The sequence below is a fragment of the Oryctolagus cuniculus genome, chromosome 4 (assembly GCF_051225735.1).
Source record: "Oryctolagus cuniculus isolate XC-2025 breed Fujian yellow rabbit chromosome 4, ASM5122573v1, whole genome shotgun sequence".
NCBI lineage: Eukaryota > Metazoa > Chordata > Mammalia > Lagomorpha > Leporidae > Oryctolagus > Oryctolagus cuniculus.
This window is the reverse complement of record NC_142870.1, coordinates 141585811-141605152: the sequence shown is the minus strand read 5'-3', so window position 1 is coordinate 141605152 and position 19342 is coordinate 141585811. Positions and strand designations below refer to the sequence as shown.

Below are 19342 nucleotides of genomic sequence, written 5' to 3'. Positions count from 1 at the left end.
GATTTTTCCAAGAGAATCAGAGATTCTATTACTTACACAGCAGTGCAGCAATTGGTGTGCAAGGTTATTCAGGCAACCAGTTGCTTTTTCTTCACAACCTGAAATAGAAAAATGACTGATTTGTCACTACTTTGGTTGACTTTCCTCCAACTGGTTGAATCTAAGAACTGATTCTGTGAATCCCACCTTGATGACTTTAGTCTTCGTTTTCTTTCCCTCCCTCCCCTCTGTCCCTTCTCCTCTCCTTCCTCTGTTCCCCCATCCCCTACCATTTCTCTCCCTTTCTCCTCTGACCTGAGTAGTGGGTACAAGTGCTTTTGATCTCATATACTTGAACACTTTTTAATATTATTTTTAAAAAATATTCATTTATTTATTTGAAAGAGTTGGGGTCGGGGGAGAGAGAGAGAGAGATATCTTCCATCTGCTGGTTCACTCCCCAGATGACCACAATGGCTGGGACTGGACCAGGTTGAAGCCAGGAGCCAGGAGCTTCATCCAGGTCTCCCATGTGGTGGCAGGGGCCCAAGCCCTTGAGCCATCTTTTGCTGCTTTCCCAGTTCATTAGCAGGAAGGTGGACTGGAAATGGAGCAGCTGGGAGATGAACCACCACTTATATGGTATGTTGGTGTCACAGGCAGTGGCTTTACCTGTTATACCATGATGCTGGCCTTCTCTCCAATATTATCGATAACCTCCAAAAACATTTGTGCACAATGCCTATTGCTAGTTATTGTATTAATAGTTATAATGGATAAAATCTAAAATAGTGTTTATTATCAATTAACCAAAACCAATAGTGACAAAAATAACTTAAGTAACTATATTATCAAAAATAAAAAGTAACCGAATGCCATTATTTTACAATTTTGCATATGGCTTTAACGTCCAGCTTAGTAGAAGACAGCTGGATTCTCATATCTGCTTGTGCACTCAACCTGTTGCGGTATCATATTCCTCTAAAATACCCTCCAGAGATAATGAGAGCAAAGAAAGCAAAGTGTCTTAATATGTTTCTGAAAACAATTTGACCTGAAAGTATCTCAGGAGCTCCAAGAGGCTCCTGGCCATAGAATGAGAAGTGTTGCACTAGATTCGAGGTGCAGGAATTAAAGACTCAACACGTTTCCTTGCTGTGTTGTAGAGGAAAGACACAAAAGGATATGCATATCTTAGTATAGTCCTTGCAGTGCTGGAGACAGGCCAAGGCCATGGGAGGTTGAGGGTAGGGTCTGATTCAGTCTTGGGTGTCTATTCAGCTGTGGAAGGCAGGGGAGTCTGAACCCCCCAGCCCTTTCCCATGCTGAGCTGAGCTGAACTGGGCAGGCGTAAGTGCAGACATTTGGGGCAAATGGTACCTTCTTCCCTGATCCACTGATTCTCAGCACTAATTATGAAGATGACCTAGGGTACTGTTCTTGTAGCTTTATGAAGATTTTGTACTTGGCTGGGAACAGATAGGATTTTTTGCCTATTCTCTACCTCAGATATTTCACACTTTCTCAGGATGGAGCCGGTGCTGGAGAAATGCAGATAACAGTCCACATAAATAAGAAGTGAAATTGGTCTGCCGGTGCTTTCTTCCTGAAGCATTGAGAAGCAGGCTAGCATTTTGCAGTGAATATACCATAAACCAGATAATTGCCATCCATTGTCCTGAACATCTTGGGATCTAAGGCATGAAATGGAATTTGCAATAAAAATGTATCACACATATGCTACCTTCTAGAACAAAGTTGATAGCATATGTCACAAAGGTTTTATTTATTCTCCAGTAAGGAAACAAAAATACAGTGTTTCTCTTTGAGGTTAAGAGGAATTTGCTGTATCCCATCAAATCTTCTCAGTTTGAAAATAAAATTTTAAAGGATTTTTCAATGCGTGCAAGGATTAATTTGTGAGAAATAAACTTGGCTAGACTGTAGCACAGTTGTTTAATCAAGCACCTATCTAGTAATGCTGGTGGAGATATTTTGTAGATGTGGTTCCCATCTATGATCAGTGGACTTTATGTAGAATAGATAACTGTAAGTAATGTGGATGGGCATCAGCTGATCAGTTGAATGGTTTTACTAGCAAAACCTGAGGCTTCTCGGAAAAGAAATTCTGCTCAGGACTGCAGCATCAGCTCCAGCCTGAGATTTCAGCCTGCAAGAGATACCAGCATTGAGATTTCCCACCCTCTACCCCCTCTATTCATCTGTCTTCCTGTATGTCTGTGTGTGTAGACAAACTCATATGTGTATATACATGGGGGTCTTCAAAATGTTCGTAGAAAATTCAAATTATGAGAAATGCATGGATTTCAATATTTTTGTAGCAAAGTAAGCTTTTCTTCTATTTTTTTAAAAGATCTATTTATTTGAAAGGCAAAGTGACAGAGATAGAGATCTTGCATATGCTGGTTCACTCCCCCCAGATGCTGGGCCAGGCCAAAGTGAGAACCCAGGAATTTCATCTGGATCTCCCATGAGGGTGGCAGGAACTCAGTACTTGAGCCATCTGCTTCTTCCCGTGTGGATTAGCAAGGATCTGGATTGGAAGCAGAGTAGCCAGGACTCAAGCTGGCACTCTGATATGGGATGCTAGAATTTCAAGTGGCAGCTTAACCCACTGTGCCACAATGCCTAACCCAAACTAAACTTTCAATTCCATTTTCCCACAATTTTTTTGAAATATTCTCATGTATATATGTGCATGTCTTTTTGCATATATACTTTCATGTGTTGACATAGACATATGTGTAAAGAGACACAGCTGTACAGACACATCCTACTGGTTCTGTTTCTCCCTTCTCTCCGGGCAGCTTTAGTCTTGGCTATTTTTGTCTCTTTGTATGCAAGTCAATGGCTTGACCCAAGACTTTGAACCACAAGAGATGGGAACGAATGCATGTGTATTGACCTCTGTTCAGAGGAAGAATGACCAACAAGGTTGGAAGTTTGAGTGCTTCCATTTGGGGCCATGACCTTGGAGGTGTTCCTAATACTCTCTGAACTTCTATTCCCTCATCCGTGAAATGGAGCTGACATTGTCTTCTCAGTGGGGTGCTTGTGAAGATTTAATGAGATCAGGACTAGAAACCCTGGCACACAGTAGGCCCTCAGCTCCTGATTATACAGAGGGTCTGGTTAGGCAATGTCAATTAAAGGAGTTTTAGACAATTAAATTCAGTAGCATAAATTCTGAAGCAAGTTAAAGGCTGGTTTTAGGGGTTAAAGATATTTCAAATGCAGTGAAGTATGAGGTATTGAAGTAATAACAATCTTGAGGAATTATAGATATAACAATTTAGTGCGCATTTCAGTCCAATAATGTTGTTCAGCAGGTAAGACATTTTGTGTGGAAAAATGAGCTGGCTCCAGCAACTGAAAGGGAACATTAAACAATCAGAGTCATTTTTGCCTCCTGCTTCCTGTTCTGAATGATCTTTTCTTGACTGACTCCCAGTCTTCCTCATATATTCTTACTTAACCTAATCTTTCCATCCCCCTAGAGTTAAGCCTAGGGTTCTGTTAGGTCTTCATCCTACTAATAGGTTTGTTGTTTCACGAGCCTGTCAGGCTGGGGCACACAGGGTCCTGTGTGGGTCTTGATCCAAGCCTGTAGACACTGAGGTTTTCAGAATCAGAGAGCTATTGCGAGGAGTCTGTGATGCGTGGGGCACCACTGAGTCAGCACTGACCCAAGGCCTCATTGTCTCCTCCTCCTAACAACCCCATGGGATTTTATAAAGGAGCATAGAGGTCTGGGCGGGTTGGAAGACTTGGCTAAGCTGTGCTTTCGATATGTAGGTTGAGAACTTTGACATTAAGCCCAGTGCTGTTTTTACCCAACCTCAGGATCTTAGAGTGAGCTTTAGCCAATTGGATTTATCCAGATGACGTGTGTAAAGCAACTTAAAACCTCACCTGAATAAGACCACCTGGCACCTGGCCCTCAAGGCAGGAGCTAGTGGATGTTGACATATGGTCCATCCCCAGGCTGGAGAAATTCATTTAATGACTTTGAGAGTACCCACACTCCAAACAATGGAGTATTTATGGATGGATAGTGACAGATGCCAGAAAAGAGGAATGTAGGAATGCTGGCTAAATGGATGGGAAGAGGAGAAAATAAAAGGAAAAGAAAGAAGGGAGGAAAGAAATGTTCTACCCACCCACCTAGCAGTTAAGGATAAATGACTCAGCATCTTCCCCTCAAATACCTTTCAGCCCGATTACAACAGTGCAAGAATGCCCCATCTTGTGTGAATTTTTGCACGTGTGAGTCACATACATGGGATTTGTATTTAAAACTCTCTAATTGGTACCTCTAGCGAGCAATCAGTGCTGCCTCTAATTATGTAATGGCAAGTGTCACCCCAAGATCGGAGTCATGCCTCTTTCTATTTGCGTGATGTAAGGAATACTTCCTCACTGACTCTCAATTAGCATGTACTCAATTAGCCCTGTAATTGCTCCAGGTATTGCAGGTGCCAGCAAAGCAAAGTTGTGCTAGCTTCAGTTGCCGGTGACTTGCTCTGTGTGGGGCATCGTGTCAGGAATTGGGGATGTCTTTGTAACTAGGATGCTGTCTCCTGCTCAAGGAGGTGCATCGTTCCCTGGGAATGAGGGGCAAGGAAGTAGTAGAGTACTTCAGAAAGTATGTGGAAAATGGAATCAAAGGGTAAGTTCAGGTCCAGTGTTGTGGTGTAGCAGTTAAAGCCAATACCAGTGATGCCGACATCCCGTGTGGGTGCTGGTTTGTGTCCTGGCTGCTCCACTTCTGATCCAGCTTCCTGCCAATGGCCTGGGGAAAGCAGCAGAATATGGCCCAAGTGCTTGGACCCCTGCCACACTCATGGGAGACTTGGATGAAGCTCTTGGCCCAGCTGTGGCTTATGCAGCCATCTGTGGAGTAAAGCAGAGGATGGAAGATCTCTGTGAGTCTCTCCCTCCCTCTCTGCAATGCTTTCAAATAAATGAATCTCTTTTTTAAAAAGGGTAAGTGCATTTTGGTGCAAAAAACATGTGAATTGTATGTGTAGAATTCATAATGCTGAACACCCTGCAGAGCTAATGGCAATGCAGTGATGGGTGGTAGGAGAGCAGGCCAAACAGAGTGACATGGGGTACAGAGGAGGGCAATTGGGTAGGGGCCTTGAGCTGTGTTTGGAAGGATGAACAGACAGGAGTTAGAAGCACAGAACCCAGAACACACAGAACACACAGAACTCACTGAGCCCAGCAGGAGAGTTGCTGAAGGGCCCCAGGCTGGCATGCACGGGGCTAGATTTGCCTGTCCCACGCTCACCCTGGAGCAAGGAATGAAACTACTGTATAATGCAGTCGTAGTTACAGTAGTTGAAACAGATACCTGCACAAATTAGTATAAATGAAAAAATGGCTGGGGGAAGAACTACCCAAAGGCTTCAGTTGGTGCCTTCAGCCCCCCAGGGTCAGCTGATGAGCCTGTGGAGGGAGAGCAAGGCCCGGGACTGAAAATCCAGAGTGGAGGGCCGGTCTCTGATCGCTGGCGTCTCCAGGCTGCAGCTCCTTTGTGTGTCTGCACGTCTGCTCCCAAATTCTGTGTTTCTAAGCTTCCCCAGGTTTTTGTGACTGTCAGCTCTCGGTGATCATGCATGAATGCCAGCCTTGGCTTCTTACAAACTTCCATTTCAAGATCTTGAGTGCTCCTCACCCAACCATCCTCCCCCGTGAACATGCCAGAATCCGATGGATTGGCTCTGCTGAGGCCAGCCATCAGTTTCCCCAAGGGTTGCTGCCAGGGAAGGGATTCAGGCCGGAAGGGGAGATTGGGCATGACAGGCAAAAGACCTGCCTAACCCCTGCAATAATTCACATGAGTGCTGCTAACCTGCCCACCAGTGCATCCTGCCATCAGGGAAGCTTATGTTTTATGTTTTTACTTGTAGTTTACTGTCATCCAGGGAGAAGCATTGGAGTTCTGAGGGTTCCGGGGCTTGCTGAGGCCAGAAGGGACAATGTTAGGATGAATGCAGACAAATTCTAAGGTTAAGTCGTCAGCCACGTTGATTTTCTGTGGTGTGGGGCATTCATACAGATTTACAGAGGTGGCAAGAAAGAGAAGGGAGCTGGGCACTCTTCTGAGAAGTGCATCTGTGCTCCATTGAAGGCACGTTGGGTGGCAAGCCCTGATTTCTCTGTAAATGGGCACAGATATCACCTTGGTGTTTCCTCTGCGTAAGTGCCAAGACATGGGCATTTTCTAGACTCTCTAACATCATGGAAAAGAGACTAGACAGTGGCAAGAAGCAGTCCTGAGAGGGTGGGATCTGACCGAGCTCAGCCCCGAGAAGGGGTGTGCAGAGGAGAGAGGTCCTGCCGGGGGCAGAACTGCTCCAAAGACTGTTCTTCTGAGGCTCAGAGAGCAAGCATGCGGGAGCTGAGCGGCTTCCATCTGCTGGAGCCCAAAGCCCACACACGCCCTCTGCTCAGAGAAGGCATGTCAGGGGCAGGAATGAAAATACAGGAAGTAACAGTCAGGCCAGAGCCATCAATGCTTACTGCTTCTTGAAAGGAGGTGGCTCTGCAGGGTCCCAGAAAGCCAGGGTTACAAAGTAGCTCCTGGGTGATTTTTGTCTGTGCCACTCAGCCCTGGGTGATGTGGATGCTGTTGGTCCAGCCTGTGCTGGCCTTGTCCTGTCTGACACTGATCTCAAGCCAAACCTAACTCTGCCCTCACATTTCCCCATGATGCACCTGGTGCTTCTGCCACTGGGCCTTTGTCCATGCTCCTCTGCCTGGAGCCTTCTGTGTCCTTTAGCCCTGCTTAATACCACTGCTCACAGCCTGTACTCTGCCTCCCGCAGGAAGTACCCTGGATGGCCATGGCGGTGCTTGGGCTTTTCTTTTTCTGCTGTGCTCTTCTTTCTTGCCTCGTCCCTCCCCCCTTGTGTTTATTGTGGGTCCACTCTAGGCTGAGAGTCCTGTGACGATAAGGACTTGGCTCTTGCCCGTTTACTGAGGTATTATTGACACATGGTAAGATTCACCCTTGTTAAGTGTATAGTAGAGTAAGTTTTGAAACATGCACGGGGGACGGCACCATGGCTCACTTGGTTAATCCTCCGCCTGCAGCGCTGGCATCCCATATGGGCGCCTGGTTCTAGTCCCGGTTGCTCCTCTTCCAGTCCAGCTCTCTGCTGTGGCCCGGGAGGGCAGTGGAGGATGGCCCAAGTGCTTGGGCCCCTGCACCCGCATGGGAGACCGGGAGGAAGCACCTGGCTCCTGGATTCAGATTGGCGTAGTGCCGGCCGTGGCGGCCATTTGGGGAGTGAACAACCGAAGGAAGACCTTTCTCTCTGTCTCTCTCTGTGTCTCTCTCTCTCACTGTCTAACTCTGCCTGGCAAATGGAAAAAAAAAAAAAAAAAAGAAACGTGCACAAAGATACACACAAGGTGTAACCACTACCACAGTCAAGATACAAAGCAGGTGCATCATTCCAGAAAGTTCCCTGGTGCACCTTTTTTCTTTTTTCAAAAACTTATTTTATTTATTTGAAAGAATTACAGAGAGAGGTAGAGACATAGAGAGAGGTCTTCCATCTGCTGGTTCCTCCCCAGATGACCACAATGGCTAGAACTGTGCCAATCTGAAGCCAGGAGCTAGGAGCTTCTTCCAGGTCTCCCACGTGGGTGCAGGGGCCCAAAGACTTGGGACATCTTCTACTGCTGCTATCCCAGGCCATAGCAGAGAGCTGGATCAGAAGAGGAGCAGTGGGGCTAGAACCGGCGCCCATATAGGATGCCAGTGCTTCAGTCCAGGGTGTTAACCCACTGTGCCACAGCGCCAACCCTCCCCCCCCCCCCCCCCGTGCACCTTTACAGTTAACTTTTTTTTTTTTTTTTTTGGACAGGCAGAGTGGACAGTGAGAGAGAGGAGAGAAAGGTCTTCCTTTACCGTTGGTTCACCCTCCAATGGCTGCTGCGGCTGGCGCACCATGCTGATCCAAAGCCAGGAGCCAGGTGCTTCTCCTGGTCTTCCATGCCATCCTCCACTGCCCTCCCGGGCCATAGCAGAGAGCTGGACCTGAAGATGGGCAACTGGGACAGAATCTGGTGCCCTGACCGGGACTAGAACCCGGGGTGCCAGCGCCGCAGGCGGAGGATTAGCCTATTGAGCTGCTGCACCGGCCACAGTTAACTCTTGCCACAGCTCCAGGCCCCTAATTCAAAATTTCCACTCACCTATTTCAAAATAAAATAAGGTTAGGGTTAGGGTTAGGGTTAGGGTTAGGGTTAGGGTTAGCACCGGCATCCCATATGGACACCGGTTCTAGTCCCATTGCTCCTCTTCTGATCCAGCTCTCTGCTTTGGCCTGGGAAAGCAGTAGAAGATGGCCCAAGTGCTTGGGCCCCTGCACCCACATGGGAGACCTGGAAGAAGCTCCTGGCTCCTGGCTTCAGATTGGCGCAGCTCTATCAACTCCTGATCAGTTACTGGTCCCTGAACCTTTGCACTTTCTAGAATGTCACATGGCTGGCATCAGACAGTACACAGTCTTTGTGTCTGACTTCCTTTAATTGTATTTCACTGGTGAAAGGCCTTTGAGTTCTATCCATTTTGTTATATGGATCTGTGGTCGTTCTGTCTTCACTGTTGAATAGTGTCCATTATCTGGATATACTGCATCACAATTTGTTTATCTGTTCTCTGGGTGATGGCCATGCTAATTTTCAATTTGGTTCTCTTGAATAAAGATTTTATAATCACTTACAGGCCTTTTGTGTAATTTATGTTTCCATTTCTCTAAAAGTCCTAGAAATGCAACTGCTGAGTCATTTCATAAGAAACTGTTGAACTGTTTTCAAAAGTGACTGTATTATTGTTATTTGTTTTTCTAATTTATTTATTTGAAAGGCAGAATGATAGACACATGCACGCACGCACGCACGTGCGCAGAAAGAGAAAAATCTCTCATCCCCTGAGTCACTGTCCGCATGCAATGCCCACAATAGCTGGTGTTAGACTGAGCTGAAGCCAGGAGTCAGGAACCATCTAGCCCTTCCACGCGGGTGACAGGAACTCAGTACTTGGACATTGTTGCCTTCCCGGGTTCATTCGGAGGAAACTGATTTGGAAGTAGAGGAGCCAGGACTCAAACCAGCACTCCTGTATGGGTTGTAGGTGTCCCAAGGGTTGGCTTAGCCTGCTGCACCGCAATGCCTGCCCTATTGTGTTATTTTACATTCTTAGTGGTAACGTGTGAGCATTTCAGTTGCTTTACATCTTTGCTGTTGTCCATCTATTTTAGCCACCCAAGGACTAAAATAATACAGCAGCAGTATGCATGGGATCATGACACCCCATTGTGATCTTCACTACACATCCCTGCTGACTCTTGGAGCTGAGCATCTCTTTATGCTCCTACTTGCTGTCTGTAGGTTTATTTTGGTGGTAGACCTGTTTACATTTTTGCTTCTAGTAAGGATCCTTTACATATTGTGGGTGCAAGTCCTTTATGAGAGCTGTTTTGCAAGTGTTTTCTCTCGGTCTGGCTTTAAATAAGTTCTCCTTAAGAGAGTTTTGAAAGGAGTGAAAGATTGTAATTGTTATAAAGTTTGACTTTATTTGCTTTATTTTCATTTTGTCTCTTCTAATCTTTGATGGAAGGACACAATTATTACAGAGACAGAAACATATCTTCCATTCACTTGCTCACTCCCCAAATGCCCACAGCATCCGGTTTGGGCCAGGCTGACGCCAAGAGCCAGGAGCTCAGTATAGCTGTCTCACGTGCGAGCAAGGACTCCAGTACTTGAGTCATCATTTTCTGCCCCCGTGCATTGGCAGGCAGTGGGGTTGAGTCAGTAGTCAAACCAAGCACTCTAATATAGAGCATGTGCCCCCCAGGAGCAACTTAACCACTCAGCCCGCTGCTTACTCCAGATAGAAGAAATTTTTATGTATGGTGGCAGTAGGATTGAAAGTTACCTTTTTGAATATGGATATTCAATTTTTCCAGCAGTCGCTTTAATAAAAAGGCTATCCGCTCACTGGGTTCTCTGGAAAGCCTTGTCAGAGATGTATTGGCTGTATGCAGGTGAGTCTACTTCTGAGTCCTTTTTTCTTTCTGTTGATGCACATGTCTCTCTGCATATCAACAGCACACGATCTTGATTAGGGCAGCTTTGCAGGAAGTCTTGAAATCAAGCAGGGTGAAGTCCTCCAGCTTTGTTCTGCTTTTCCAAAATTTGTCTATGCAAGTTCTTTTTTGTGTTCATATAGTTTTAAAATTAGTTTGTTCTTTAAAAAGTCCTTCTGGGGGCCAGCGCTGTGGCATAGTGGGTAAAGCTGCTGCCTGCAGTGCTGGAATCCCATATGGGCACCAGTTCGAGTCCTAGCAGCTCCACTTCCAATCCAGCTCTCTGCTATGGCCTGGAAAAGCCGTAGAAGGTGGCCCAATTCTTTGTACTGATGTGGGAGACGCGGAAGAAGCTCCTGCCTCCTGAGGGCTTTGGATCAGCACAGTTCTGGCTGTTGCAGCTAATTAGGGAGTGAACTGGCAAATGTAAGACCTCTCTCTCTCTCTCTCTCTCTCTCTCTCTGTCTCTTTCCCTCTCTCTCTCTCTTTCTCCATTTAACTTTGAATTTAAAGTCAATAATAAGTAAATCTTTAAAAAAATAAGTCTTTCTGGTGTTTTAATTGGAGTTGCATTGACTCTGTAGATCGTTTCTGTAATTTTCCATCTTATCCATACTGAGTCTGCCAAATTATGGACATCGACTTCCCTCCGTTAAGACCTCTCCAGGTCTTCTTCTTCTTTCTTTTTTCTTTTTGACAGGCAGAGTGGACAGTGAGAGAGACAGAGAGAGAAAGGTCTTCCTTTGCCATTGGTTCACCCTCCAATTGCCGTCGCGGCTGGCGCGCTGCGGCTGGGGCACCGCGCTGATCTGAAGGCAGGAGCCAGGTGCTTCTCCTGGTCTCCCATGGGGTGAAGGGCCCAAGTACTTGGGCCATCCTCCACTGCACTCCCTGGCCACAGCAGAGAGCTGGCCTGGAAGAGGGGCAACCGGGACAGAATCCGGCACCTCAACTGGGACTAGAACCCGGTGTGCCGGCGCCGCAAGGTGGAGGATTAGCCTAGTGAGCCGCAGCGCCAGCCTCCAGGTCTTCTTTAAATTCCTTCCACAGTCTCTTCGCTTTTTCAGTGTACAGATCTTGCATGTATTTTGTGAGAAATACTACTGTTTCGTGTGTGGGATGCAATAGTAACAGCATTTTTTATTTAAATTTCAAATTGTTCATTGTTAGTACATAAAACTGTTATTGATTTTTATAAATTGACTTTCTATTCTATTGCCTTCCAACTCTTTTATTAGTTTTAGTAGTGTTTTTGATTGTGTCTGCTTTTCTACCTTGACGAGCACATTCACTGTGAATAAAGACAATTTTGCTTCCTCCTCTGTTCTGATGATTTTTCTCTCCTGTTGCACAGATTAGCACCTCCAGTGCCATGTGACTAGAGTGGTGACCGTGTATTCTTGCTCACAAAGGGAAAGTATTAACTCTTTCATCACTGATGCTAGCTATAGTCTTTGTCAAAATCCTCCTTCAATTTAGAAGTGCCATCCCAGCTCTCATTCGTTGGACAGTTTTAATTATAAGCAAACACAGAATTTTGTCAAATTCCTTTCTTCTTTTAAGACTTTTTCCTCCATCTTGCCTCAACACTTAACATGTTTTCTACACCCTTTAGGCTCTGCATATATATTTGTTGAATGAGTGAAGCTGAGCTAAGTATCTGTGAGAGTGCATGGCCCTATGTCACCATCCAGGAGCACAAGAGAGCCTAGGGGGGTTGAGAGTGTTTGAGTGCCTACTGTGTGCCAGGAGAACTGGATTTGCTTTTATATTACTTCATGTAATTTTCACAACAGTGTTGAGAAATAAACATCACTATTTTCTAAGTGAACAATGAGTAATAGAATTATTTATGAGATATGGCATTGGCATGGCTGGATTGTAGAGAAGTCTTTAGTTTCATTACTCAGTGGAAATAAAATGGCAATCGTTAAGCTTAGAAAACAAAATAAAAAATTATACAAATCAGGCTGCCTCCAAATACAATGCTAGCTTAAATGGAGTGTGAGCATGATTCAGCCATTTGATGAAGTGAAAGAATAAAGAATCCATTAGTCCGGGTAGTAGTTATGTTGTCCTTGAAATGACCATAGGACCACCAAGAAGAAAAGGTTGCACAATATTTGAAATATATCCTTGTAGTCAAAATAATAATTTACGTTATTGGTTTACAACTCTGAGGATGTGACCTGCAGACAAAGAATGGAAGAATTTTGTTCCCCTACCGAAATGCAAGTGTTCATCAACCAAGACAAAGCCAAAGTCCAGAGAGGTCGGAGAAAGGTTTGAATGTGAGAGAAAACCAAGAAAAGTCTCAGTGTTGACGGCATTTCTATGTTCCAAAATGGGAGCAATCAAACACTCATCACCTAGGAAAGGTCGTTATCTCCAGGGGCTGCTGTGAGGACTGGAGAATTCTGTATGCAAATGGTTAACAAGTGGTAGGTCCCTGCTAACTGTGGTGTTGATAGCAAACAGGGAGGCAGGCCAGTAGTTACAAGGAGAGCACCCCATGAGCTAAGAAGGGAGAACCTCAGCTTTGTGGTTTCTCTGTGAACCACCTCTCCTTTAGACACTGTCACTGCTCAGAGAGCAGGCGGTGACACAAGGGCAAAGACGGTGTGTTCTGTGCACACAAAACATCAGAATGATGGACCTGGCCTGTGAGTGCTGCCAGCATCCCCATCTCATAGCCCAGGAAATTGAATCTCTGAGATGCTGCCCAAATCACCTAGGAGAAGTCAGGGGTGGCTTAGCCAGGGGTGCAGCCAGAAGCTGTGACTGCTAATGCCATTGCCTGCCACTGGGCCAAGTGGCACAATGAATCTGCAACATTAGGTGAGTTCTTGGCATAGGCTGTGTGCACATTTCTAATGAATAGGCTCCTAGGTTTAATTAAGGGGAAAAAAGATTAATTGTTTCTCCCAACAGTGGTAAATTATTTACATTGCATTTGTGTTGATGGCTAATAAAAGAGCGAAGGAGTGTGGGGACAGCCCAGGGTAGCTGTAATTCTTCCAGAGTCTGTAATGAAGCACTGGCCTGCATGCCAAATTGTGGGAATGGATGAGCCTGCTGCCCTGTGTGCACCTGCAGTGGGCAGAGCTACTCTCCACCCTGGACATGATTCAATCAGCAGAAATGGATCTCGGGGGCCAAGACCCAAGAATAGTGTGGCGTATGTCCATGCCCCACTACAGTGCCTCTCAGTTTCTGATTGCTCTGCAGTGGATGCAAAGAAGCAAAATAGCAGCCCAAATCCTGGGACGGTTCTTCATTGACAGTTGAAAAAACTTGGGGTGCAAAAGAGATGGAAGGCACTGCAGCAGAACTACTCTCATTTCTATAAGCTCTTGCTTTACCATGGCCATTGAAAATTGCGTAATAAAAGACAGCATCATGTAGCACATACACGAAGTCTTCAGAATGTTCATGGAACGTGCATATTGTGAAAAACGCATGTGTGAATGTCAAAAAAATTTTGCACCATAATAAACTTAGCTTTGAATTCCATTTTCCATGAACTTTTTAAAGTACTTTCATGTACTTTATGTTGGTATGTTGGTTTGCATATGCCTTTTGTCTATTATAAAGTATGAAAGCGTTCTCTGTTTTCTCATTCATGTATTATGCCTGTGTGATCATGTTGGGGAAAGTCACAGCTGTAGTAGCTTCTCCATCATCTTTGTAACGGTCACAGCGACATCGCAGGTTGCAGTGGGGAGCATTAAGAGTGTGACCACACCCTTGGAACTGTGAAAGAGGACGAGTTGGGGACAACTGTGTTTACCCTAGGGCCCCCTGTGCCCTGTGATTTTATTTTAAAAGTGCTTCATTGGCACTCAGACTTCTGTGAGAGGTATGTAGGGAATTAAGAGAAACTAAGCAGCTTACAGTTGAGTCATCAAATGAATGCTTTAGAAAAATCACTTTTTTACAAAGATTTATGTATTTGAAAGGCAGAGTTACGGAGATTGAGGTAGGGAGGGAAGGAATGAGGGATGGGGAAGGGGGAGGGGAGAGGATGGCAGACCACAATGGCCAGGGCTAGGCCAGGCTGAAGATAGGAGCCAGGAGCTTCTTGAGGGTCTCCCCTGTGGGTGCAGGGATCCAAGCACTTGGGCCATCTTCCACTGCATTCCCACGTGCATTAGCAGGGAGCTGGATTGAAGTGGAGCAACTGGTAATTGAACCAGCACCCATAAGGGATGCTGTCGACACAGTCTGTTTTTTCCCAGTATGTCACAGCATCGACCCCATAAAGATCACTCTTGATCCTGGTGTGGAGGGTGGGCTTAAGGGATTTTTCTACCGGGACACCCATCATGACGTCACTGCAACGCTGCCAATAGGAGTCAGCTGGGTCAAAGTCAGATCAGATGAGACATACCAAAGAGACAGAATGGATAAAAACGTGATGTTTACCAGATAAAGCTCTGTCATAGGAACGTTAGACTAAATCCTGGTGCAAAGTCCTGCTTGAACCCTCTACCCTCTGGTACTGCCCGTTGACTGTAAGTGTATTGTACTCATTGGCTAGTGCTGCCATTGTGAAGTGCCACCAACTGGGTATCTGAGAAGAGCGATGCCATTATACTTCTAGAGGCCCGAAGTCGGAAATCTCAGTGTTGGCAGGACCGGGCTCCCTCTGCTCCCTCGTGCCCCGGAAGCACCTGCACCACGCCCCTCCTCTAAATTCTGTCAGTTCCTTGGCTCAGGGCAGCACTCCAGCCTTGTGATATTCTCCCCGTGTGCATGTCAGTATCACAGTTTCTCCTTTTTATGAAAACATGATTCATATTGGATGAGGGCTCATCCAAGTGGCCTCATTTTAATCTTACCTCTACGAAGTCCCCACAGGTACAGTCACATTCTGAGGCACCAGGGGTTAGGATTCAGCCTATCATTTTGGATGGGTTACCATCCAACCATGACAAACATTTAGTGAATACTTGAAGTATATTGATTGTTCATTCGGTAATATATCATCCAGCTGATCAAATTACTGAAGGGCAACTTAGGTTGCTAGGTTAGACTGTTGAGATAGACATCATCTTTAAACGACCAGAGAATATCCAAATGTCTGTTGTTGGGTACTGGTACTCATACATATGTGTGTGCACATGATGAACATTCTTAATCAGAAAGTCCCACACCCAGAATGTTCTAAAATCTGAAATTTCTTGAGCACTCACATAATATAACAATGGGGAAATTCTGCACCTGACCTCATGAGGTAAGCTGAGGTCAAAATACAGGTGGTACTAAAACTATGCATAAGATTACCTTCAGCCTAGGTGAATAAGGTATATGTGAAATATAGGAGCCAATCCTGTGGCATGGGGGGGGGGTGGGTAAGACTCAGCCTGTAGCGCCAATAACCCATATGAGTGCTGGTTCGTGTCCTGGCTGCCTCTCTTCTGATCTAGCGCTCTGCTAATGGTCTCGGAAAGCAGTGGAAGATGGCCCAAGTGCCCGGACCTCTGCACCCACGTGGGAGACCTGGAAGAAGCTCCTGATTTTGGATCAGCCCAGCTCTGGCTGTTGCAGCCATTTGGAGAGTGAACCAGCAGATGGAAGACCTTTCTCTCTGTCTCTCCCTCTCTTTATAATTCTGCCTCTAAAATAAATAATGAATCTTGATGTGAATGGAATGGGAGAGGGAACGGGAGATGGGAGGGGTGCAGGTGGGAGGGAAGTTATGGTGGGGGGGAAACCATTGTAATCCATAAACTGTACATTGGAAATTTATATTTACTAAAAGTTAAAAAAAGACAAAAACAAAAACAAATTTTAAAAAATGAATCTAGTGTTTAGACATGAGTCTCATCCCCCAGATATCTCATTATGTATAGGCAAATCAATATTCCAGATTCCAAAGAATCTGAAATCTGAAACACTTCTGACCTCAACCATTTTGAATACGGAAATAGTCCACCTGTAACCATTCTCAATGATGGACCAGATTAGGTTGCTGTCAGAAATTGCAGTACAAAGTCATAATCTGCTTGTTTTTTCATTGATAATGCACGTTGAAACATCTATTAATAAGGGATAGCATTTGCAAATTAAAGTTTTAATCAATTCTTCCCTCCCTTTTAAAAAATTTTATTTATTTTGGAAGAGTTACAGAGGGAAAAGGGGAGACAGAGAAATCTTTAATCTGCTGGTTCACTCCCCAGATGGCCACAACAGCTAGGCCAGGGGCAGGCCAAAGTCAAAGCCCAGAGCTTCTTCTGGGACTCTTCCATGGGTTCAAGGGCCCATGCACTTGGACCATCTTCTGCTGCTTTACCCAGGCCATTAGCAGGGAGCTGGATCCGAAGTAGAGCAGCCAGGACACGAACCAACGCCCATATGGGATGACCACATCTCAGGCAACTTGCTTTACCTGATACACCACAATGCCAGCCCCTAAATCAATTCTTACTAATCTATACAGGGCATCTAGAGGTAGGAATGATGGGATCTGGGTCAGGTAAAAGGTCCATGGCCTTAGGGACAAAAAACCGTGCTTGAATCTCAGTGCTGCCTCTCCTCTCCTGCGAGCCCTGGATGAGCTGTTGAACTGCGCTCTCTGGAACTCTGTGGGTACAAAATCGGGCTAAGATGCCTGATATTCCTCTTAAGATTGTTGGGTGGAAGTCTAGAACTGGGAAAATATATGCTGTGAATATTATTGTGGATTAGTTATGCAAACAATGACCTTTGTTTTGTTTTTTTTTCCTCATCGTTTCCCAGTCAACAAGCACAAGCCATGGATTGAGACCTCCTATCACGGGGTCATAACTGAGAACAACGACACAGTCATTTTGGACCCACCCCTGGTAGCCCTGGATAAAGACGCACCGGTTCCTTTTGCAGGTAAGATGCTGGCTTGGGCAGGCTGGGCTTGCGTCGCTTTGGAGAAGTGTTGAAAAAACGCTGTCACCTCTTGCGTCTCCTGGCTGAGTTGTAGAGTTAACGTTGTGTTCTTTGCTTATTTCTGGTGGATTTTGAAGCTCCTTGTATGTTGCCACTCCTCTTTCCAGAGGAGTCATAAATTCCTAGAGTAACCCGTGGCATTGGAGAAGTTAGGCTGATAAAGTCATTAGGGGATTTTTCTCCCCAGTAGAGATGAGTCCTGCCTCACCTCTCAAATTTGATGGTTAGATAGAGACTACCTATCTTGGCTGGTAGATTGGCAAGAGAAAGGGGAAAGAACAGGGATCAGAAATACTTGTTGAGTAGTCCTGCCTAGGAGCCTCAAAGTAGCTGTGGCTTTTGAAGGTGGAATTGTAACACCGAGCCGCTGTGCCTTCTGTGCTGCCATCGAGACCGCCACTACTTCCTGCTCTGACCTCTTGCCAGGAGCAGCCCAGGAGGAGTGTGAGAAGTGGATGGCTATGTCACAGGTTTCCCTGGCTTTTGGCAAAGAGAAGAGGATGGGTGACGGCAGGGGGAGGAGTGATGGACAAAGAATTTCTGAAGATGCATGCATCATGAGTAATATTGTTAACATTTTATAACTGTCAGGAGAAAGACAGGAAATTTAATGAAGGTTTTCGAGATTTCTAGAAGATTGCTTTATGATAGATGGGTGCCAGGCAGAGGTTTTCACCATGATGAAGTCTATTTTTCCTGACAGTTTGTCTGCTACATTATGAGCTACCTGGGCAGGAAAAAAATTGGCTGTTTTGCACTTTTAAAAGATAAGTTCTGTGTAGGCTTTTTTTTTCCCATTATGAAATAAAATAAAGACTGACAGGTTGGTTCAATGGGGGAAATTCAATGCTACAAGACCCATGAGCATTCTTGCAGAGCGTGGAGGTGGGAGGTACTCTTGATCTCAGCAGACAGATTCATCCTGATTCTATATGGAATGGTATCCACCAAGGGAGCCTCACTGTGGCTTCCGAGATGTTTAGAGTTGGGGCGTTTCCATACATCTTTTGACATCACCAGAAGTCCCAGTGACTCTGTGGAAATGTGATGCCCGTGCTGTCTTTTCCATAGAGGATGACTTACCATCCCCAAACCTTGTTTGCTGGCCTAGGACTCTGCCAGCTCAGTCCCTTCTTGGGAATATGATCATTAATATGATATTGAGGTTAATCAGTAATTCTAAGCAAGCCCTGGGAATGTCATTTTAAAACAAATATTAGCAAAACTGTTTAGACCTTAGAAAGGTCTGGCTTGGTATATACTATGCTTAAAAATATACAACCTTTAGAAACTGAGATATTTGTTATAAAAATCCAGGATCTGGTTTATCTTGATGAATGAGATCTGATTTATGGAACTGAGCTGCGGCTTTGCTCTTGGGCCTGACTGTGCACTCCTGGCTCCTCTCACTGCCCATGTGAGGAGCTCCTGCTATTCATCTTTCCATCTCCATGCATAACTCCTCTTTCAAACCTAACGGAGGAAACCAATGGCAAATGGGGTGTGAACACACGTGGTTAAGTCACGTAGATGTGATCAGACTAACAGTTGAAAAGTTGAGGCTGTGGTACCCGGTGTGTGCCTTGGATGCAGGCCTGTTCTCATCTCGGGTGGGCCAGAGATACTGAAGTTGTGGAACAAGCTGTTCTACAGGAAAGTCATGAGCTCTCTATGTACAAATCAGGACAGAAAAACACCTTTTGAGCAGATCTGAAAGTTGAAAGCTTGCATTTACAAAAGATTGTTTACTTTTCTTGGTTGAAGGGCTGCAGCCCAATTAAAAGTTTCCTCTGAGGAGTCACTAAAAAAAGTTCCTTAAATCATAAATCCACCAGATGCCTTTAAACTCAAATTTGTTGTGTCCATTGGCTGTGCGCACAGGTGTTCAGGCATATCTTGAAAGTAAGGTTTACTTCTGAACCAAGCCCTGAATGGTTATTTCTAACTGAAGACAATTTCTGTATTCCTATTGTTTGCAGCTGCCTTAAACAAAATCTAGCTTAATGCATCAAAATATAATCTTGCAAGCTCTGAAGAGTAAAAACTGAAGAGTGGTCAAAGCTATTTTTCTCGGTGTTATTTATGACTTGCTCTAAGACAGGACATAGGCAGTGGCCATCCATCCATGCTGCAGGCATCTATTTTAAAGCATTTATCTTAAAAAGAAAATACTGAAGATTTATTTCAGATCCCTATCATTCTCATAAAATTGAAAAATTCGTATCTGCCAGCTCCATCACTCCAAGTCAACTGAGGCTTTTACCCCTCCCCCCCATCAATGGCTCCTGAGTCATGGGTTAGTTTCC

At 45.2% G+C, this 19342-nt stretch overlaps 1 protein-coding gene across 1 annotated transcript in view; it reads left to right on the top strand.

The window, feature by feature from the left end:
* Positions 1–19342, top strand: part of CLSTN2 (calsyntenin 2) — a 578785-nt gene that overhangs the window by 205407 nt on the left and 354036 nt on the right. Inside the window, exon 2 of the mRNA XM_002716578.6 lies at positions 16854–16976. Coding sequence (XP_002716624.4) covers positions 16854–16976 — 123 coding nt within the window. The remainder of the gene's footprint in view (positions 1–16853; positions 16977–19342) is intronic.